Here is a 6622-nt window from a genome sequence, read left to right on the forward strand (position 1 = left end):
GATTGGGGTATCTTTGGTTTCCTTACTTGCCAGCTGTACTTGCCGCTGGCTACACTGGCTGCCTGCAGGGAGGAGTACGGAAGAGTACAAAGGGGATCCCCTGACTGACTCTCTCCCTCGCTTACAATACCTGGTGCTGGCTAGAGCGCTGCCCTTGTCTGTGTGTAACAGGGAGGGTCCCCAGCTCCCACAGCTACTTGCTGGGGATGGGAGGGCTAGCTGTGTGGAAGTGGTTAGGGGGTGACCCCAGCACCCTTACCTGCTTGCTGTACTTGCTGCTGGCCTGACAGCTGTACTCGGAGCAGTGGTCCGATCCAATGGAGATGTTGTCTCCTGCCCCCACAAAAGTATTGGCCGGGGGCAGTTCCTGCACGGCCTGGTGCTTTTTCCCGGCGGTGGGGGACTGCGGGTGAAGCTGGACAGTGGGCAGTGGCGAGCTGGATTTGTAATGCCTGGCCAGGTCCGGGCTGCCCGGGCCGCCGTTGACCGAGCGGTACCGGCCCATGCTGGGGCTGTCGGAGAGCTTCTCGTTGACGCTGTCGTAGCGCTGCCCGTTGGGCTTGGAGGCCTCCACGGTGACGATGCTGCTGTAGAGGGGCTGCTTGCCCTTCTTGCCTTTCTTGTCCTTCTTGGGCTTCTTGGCCTTGTCGTGCTGCTGCGGGGTGAAGAAGTCCTCGTGGTCTTTCTTGCCCGCCTCGTAGCCGTGCTTGCCCTTGGAGCGGCAGTACCGGGCCATGACCACCACCAGGATGAGCAGGATCACCGTCATGATGCCGGCCACCACCCCGATGACGATGCTGAGCCGCTGCTTGCTCAGCTCGTAGCTGGGGTCGCCGGCGATGTCCTGGGCCAGGGGCGTGTGCAGGCTGCGGGCCACCTGGCTCTCCACCACGGTGGCGTTGGAGAGGCTCTCGTTGACGAAGACGTGGAGCAAGGCGGTGGTGGACTGGGGCGGCTGGCCGCTGTCGTTCACCTGCACCACCAGGCGGTGCAGGCCATAGTGCTTGGGGGCCAGCTTGCCCACCAGCGACACCACGCCGCTGGCCGGGTCGATCTCGAAGAGCTTGAAGGGGTTGCCCCCGATGATGCTGAAGTTGAGGTCGGCGTTGAGGCCCGTGTCCGCGTCGGTGGCCAGCACGGTGGCCACCACAGTGCGCAGGTTGCTGGACGGGGGCAGCACGGTGTAGGAGCTGTTGCTGGGGAAAGTGACGGCGGGCGGGTTGTCGTTGTCGTCCATCACGAAGAGGGAGACGGTGGCGGTGGCCGAGCGGGGCGGCTCCCCTCCGTCCACCGCCTTGACCTTGAAGGTGTAGCTCGTCTGCTGCTCCCGGTCGAAGGAGACGGTGGAGTAGATGGTGCCGGTGTCGTTCTCGATGGAGAAGATGCCGGCGGCCTGGTCCTGCTCCCCGGGCTGGATAGAGAGGCTGAGCTCGGCGTTGCGGCCCCGGTCGGCGTCCATCACTGTCACCATGCCCACGGGGCTGTTGGGCTGCAGGTTCTCCTTCACGTAGAAGGTGAACACGTCCTGCATGAAGCGCGGCTCGTTGTCGTTGCGGTCGGCCACCCGCACCACCACCGTGGTGGAGCCCTGCAGGGCCGGCACCCCCTTGTCCCGGGCCGTCACCTGGAACTCGTAGGTGTCGCGCTGCTCGCGGTCCAGCACCGCCTGCACCAGCACGTCCCCGGAGTCCGGGTCGATGCTGAAGATGCCGCCGGGCGCCCCCGAGGAGAGGGGCGAGGGCTCCAGCGAGTAGAAGATCTCGGCGTTCTTGCCGCTGTCCGCGTCCGTGGCCGCCACCGTGGCCACCCTCTCCCCAGGCGAGTTGTTCTCCGGGAAGGAGACCTCCAGCACGGCCTGGCCGAACACCGGCGGGTTGTCGTTGGTGTCCGCCACCCGCACCAGCAGCGAGTTGTTGCTGGACAGGCTGGGGCTGCCCGAGTCCACGGCCACGATCACCACGTTGTAGTCACGGACAGCCTCGTAGTCGAGCGGGGCCGAGGTGTGCAGGAAGTATTTGCGCTTGTTCTGAGGCTCCCCCTCGCCCTCGCTGGCCGGCTTGAGCTGGAAGGGCACGTCCCCTACCACCGTGCAGGTCACCACCCCGTTCTCGCCCTGGTCGCGGTCGGAGACCTGCACCAAGGCGATGGGGGTGTCCACCAGCACGTCCTCGGCCACGCTGGCCACCCCGTCCCGCAGCGGGATGCGGCCGATCTTGCGGATGTCGATGGTGGGCACGTTGTCATTCTCGTCGCGGATGTTCAGCACCACCGTGGCCTTGTCGGTCTTGGGCGGCTGGCCCCGGTCCCGGGCCATGACGGTGAAGCGGAGCTGGTTCACCTCCTCCCGGTCGATGCGGTGCAAGACGCTGAGCCAGCCCGAGGTCTCGTCCAGCCGCAGCAGGCGCCGCACCGACTCGGTGGCGGCCCCGAAGACGTACTCGATCTGCCCGTTCACCCCCACGTCCAGGTCGGCGGCCCGCAGCTGCAGGATGGGGGTCCCGGGGCTGCTGTTCTCCGCCAGGTCCGCCTCGTAGACGCTCTTCTCAAAGCGGGGGCTGTTGTCGTTCACGTCGGTGATCAGCACCCTCAGGATGGCCTGGGAGGAGCGGGCCGGGTCGCCGCCGTCCCGCACCCTCAGGCTCAGTTCATAGGAGTCCCTCTGCTCTCGGTCCAGCGCCCCCTTGACAATCAGCTGCGGCTGCTTCTCCCCGTCAGGGGTGTCGGCCACCTGCAGCTCGAACACGCTGCTGCGGGCCGCCCCGTCCGGCTCCTGCCTCCTCTTACTGCCGCCGGGGTAGAGGGCGCTCTCAGCCGCAGAACCCCCTCCTCCGCGTCTGCCCCCGTCGCCGCCGGGCTCCTGCAGCAGCTCGTAGCGCTCGATGCCGTTGCGACCGAAGTCTCTGTCGGTGGCAGTGGGGAGCAGATAGAGGGTCCCTACGGGCCGGTTCTCCTCCACGGTAAGGGTGAGGACAGGCGAGGGGAAGGTAGGGGTGTTGTCGTTGATGTCCAGGATGATGACCCGGCCCTCGAAGAGGTCCACCCAGCTCTGCGAAGGGCCGATTACCGAGACCTCGAAGTCCAGGAAGCACTCGTTCTCATCGAAGATCATCTGGCACTGCGGCAGCTTCTCGCGGTCTATGCGCCGCTCAGTGGTGCTCAGCTCCCCGGTCATGTTATCGATCTTCAGGTAGTCGGAGCCCGACTCCAGGCTGAATGTCACCTCTCCAGAGCCCGTTACGATGCCCAGGTCCGAAGCCACGTTGCCTATGCGGATGTCGGCAGGTCCTTCCTCGGCCAGCCGGTACCTCAGCAGCTGCTTGGCCGCGGCCAGGCTGACCCAGAGTGGAGGAGGCAGCAGGAGCAAGAAGCAGCAGCAGCAGCAATGCACAAAGCCAAAGAGAGTCCGCATCTTCCTCATCTTCTTCGCACCAAAAACCCCCTCCTCTCTCCCACCAACTCCCCTGACAAGCCAACAAAAATGCTCAGCGTGCGGATGATCAATTATAAAATCCTTCTCTTCCGGGAAACTTATTGTCTCATAACTGGTGCAATCGTTGAGCAAAACCCTGGTGTTGGCTCTTCTGCTCCCTTCCTTCCAGTTGCAATATGCTTACAGTTCATGGGACAGTGTATTTTGCTTTTTAAAGATTCAGCTCAACAGATAGGACGGGATTTTCCTCCTCCTCCTCTCTGGATTTACTGTAATCACTTTGCAAGGTTTGTAATAAAAGCAGGAGCAGCACGGTGCTATTCGAAGTCCTCCCCCCCCCCAGGTCGTCTTCTTTGCTCCTAGAGTTAAGTACAATTCACACTCTTCTCCCTCTGTCTCTCTCAGCCGTTTACGACTAGGGCATTAGCTCTTTTCTTTCCCCACTCTGCACGCACACGGGAAAAAAATGTGAATCGTCTCATTCAAAGGGGTTGTGTCCGGAAAACTCCCAATCCTCTTAGCAATGGGCAAAAAATACAATTAAATAACTGATTAAAAATAAAATAAAAAACAAAGAAAAATACAAAAAAAATCCCCAATAATATCGGTAGCTGTACAGTGGGTAGGCGAGAACCCCTTATATCACAGAGCAGTCCACAGAAAATCCCCTTCGGTTAGCAGAAAAGCACCCAAATCCATCTTCACAGATCGCCTAAAATGTTCAGTTCTTTCTCCGTAGAGGATTTTTTTTTAATAACTCTGCGCAAGGTCATTAGTCACAAAGCAACGATACAAAAACTGCAGAAGCCGTTTGCCCAGAATTTCCAAAGCTGGAGCAATGCACATACACACACACAAAACAGTCCCAAGTTTGTTTTTGCATCCGCAGTTTGTGTGTGTGCCTTACCTGCATTTGCACTGCATGTGTTATAGCAATCTGGATCTGCAGCACTGTGAGAGCGATTCACAAATGAGATTGCAGTCTCTCTCTCTCTCTCTCTCTCTCTTCCTTTCCGTCCCAATGCAGGTAACCAGATCTGAACTTGATCCTTTCAGTTCAAAGGTTAGCAACAAGGCTATGTGTCCAAAGGCGATTATTGCTTTGCTCTCTCGTTAATATACCCGGAGCAGAACGAGATGTAACTGGATCCCCCACGTGAATTAACAGATTCTGAATTACATCCATATAAGCGGAATGGCAAAGGGGAGGGGGGACGAACCGCTTTGCGATTTATAAAAATGCAGTCCTCTTTGCAAAGAAAATAATACCAGTCAATTGTTTCCTCTGAACCCCACCGCCTCGGCGGGTGGAATCTGCAGTTGTGCCTCCCCGCTTGTGCCTTTCAGAGAAGTGTGGTTCAGGCGCTTTCACAGCAAAGCGGCTTGTGCTTTAAAATGTTGAATGGCAACTGAGGCGCCGCTTCCCACTCGGAAAAAAGCAGTAAACCAGCAAGTTTGCCCAAAGTGGTGGGAGCTGCTGGAGCCTCTCTCGGCGGCTCTTCCCTGACGCTGCAGCAGCAGAGCCGCCTGCGCTACACACGCCGAGAGAGGGAGGGAGGGAGGACGAGCCAAGCGCTGCACTCCAGAAAGCCCAGCCTTACCCTCTGCTGCTGCAAGTGGGATAGCTGCTGATCGCAAAACACCAGCCCAGTCTTCAAACCCATCCTTGGTACACACCACAGTGCTGATGCTGTTGCTCTCTCTAACCCATGGTCTCCCGTGATTTCCTCCCCCTCAAGCCGCCACCACCACCACCACCTTCTGACTCTTCAATGATCAATTATTGTTAAGCAAATTGTTGTTCTTCCTCTTATTTTAGAGTCCCTCCGTGCGCTGGGGACGGCATTTTGTGGCATCATGTTGGTCAAACAATTCATTTTGCATAGATTCGCACCTTTTCTGTCCGCTGGTGCTTTTCTAGCTAGATGATGAGCTGCAGTGACTGTAACAGGATCAAACTCCAGGGAGGAAAGGGGAGTGCGTTAGAGATCTCAGGATTTCGCTGGTCTGTTCCCCAGTGATGGGGGTTTTGTCTTTATTGTGCCTCTTTCAGTGATTTGAATGCACATCTTCAACGGCATCTGTGTGTTTCTTGGGAAAATGGACCCTCAGAGAAAGAGAGAATGTGTGTGGGAAGGGTGGGGGAGGGTTAGGAGAATAAACACATGTAAGTAGAAGTAATAGATTTATTTCTGAATAGGGACTTGCTGCTTCAGTGATTGCTAAAACGTAGTGTCGCCTACCTGGGTAAGTAAGAAATCAACTTTAATGTGAAAGACCTCGACACAACTTTGCTTATCCTTGCGTCCCTAGTTCACTTTCTCCTTCTTTTGACTTTGTGCCACTTAATTGCCCATGGTATTTGCATGCCTCTGCTCTTTTGGTTGATGTCTGACTCTCAGACCTGTCCCTTCCATTCGCATTCAACAAAGCAAGGAGGGAGACTCAGGCTGGTGGGAGAGGATGGACCAGGGCATGCATGGGGCAGGAAGTGGGGAATCCTGCTTTCCCAGTCCTGCACACACGTTCAGGAGAACAAACCCCCGAGGTATTTAATTTTAAATAAAAACATGAAGACAAATATGCCCAAACGTCTTTCTTTATACCGATGACACATTTATGCTAAAGCAGCCGGATGTGCTCAGATGATTCAGAGCAATGATCACAATGAGTCTAGCTTGCTGTCTATTTCATGTGGGGAGGAGAAAGCGAGGTTTCCACCTCTTGCCTGTGCGAACTGTAGGCACTCCCAGAGACAGTGTGTGTATCTGCGGCGTGTGAGCTGGGGAATGAGTGCCTGAGTGTTCCCCACTCCCTGCCGTGCCAGGGCTAAAGAGGACTCTTTCTCCTGTGTAAGTGGATGCTACAGCTCCTGCGTCGCTCACTGGCTGGCCCAGCTCTGGGACTCCTCCTCCTGCTGTGCTGATGCCAGGAACCGCTCAGCTTTATATCTGCAGCATCAGCTAGAAAGCCCAGCTTGGCGCAGGCTCAGTGTTCACCGCCGCAGTCCGGGCTGCAGGAGGGGGCTCCAGGAGCTCGGCATCTTCGCATAGGGTTATGTGGGATTAATACGAAATCCCCATTATGTTTGCCAAGCAACTTGACTGTCTTGAAATTCCCCCTCGCTGTCCGGGAAGAGGAATCTTGTCCGCACTAATCCCGCCATGCCAATCGGAATACCGGCGGCATGCT

The 6622-nt window shown here is 57.3% G+C and overlaps 1 protein-coding gene across 1 annotated transcript in view; it reads right to left on the minus strand.

Moving 5' to 3' along the window:
• PCDH7 (protocadherin 7) overlaps positions 1 to 3903 on the minus strand; it is a 60899-nt gene extending 56996 nt beyond the window's left edge. Inside the window, exon 1 of the mRNA XM_045020022.1 lies at positions 260 to 3903. Within this exon, the coding sequence (XP_044875957.1) occupies positions 260 to 3418 (3159 nt within the window). The 5' untranslated portion in view covers positions 3419 to 3903. The remainder of the gene's footprint in view (positions 1 to 259) is intronic.
• Between the last annotated feature and the right edge of the window lie 2719 nt (positions 3904 to 6622).

The sequence above is a fragment of the Mauremys mutica genome, chromosome 5 (assembly GCF_020497125.1).
Source record: "Mauremys mutica isolate MM-2020 ecotype Southern chromosome 5, ASM2049712v1, whole genome shotgun sequence".
Taxonomy (NCBI): Eukaryota; Metazoa; Chordata; order Testudines; family Geoemydidae; genus Mauremys; species Mauremys mutica.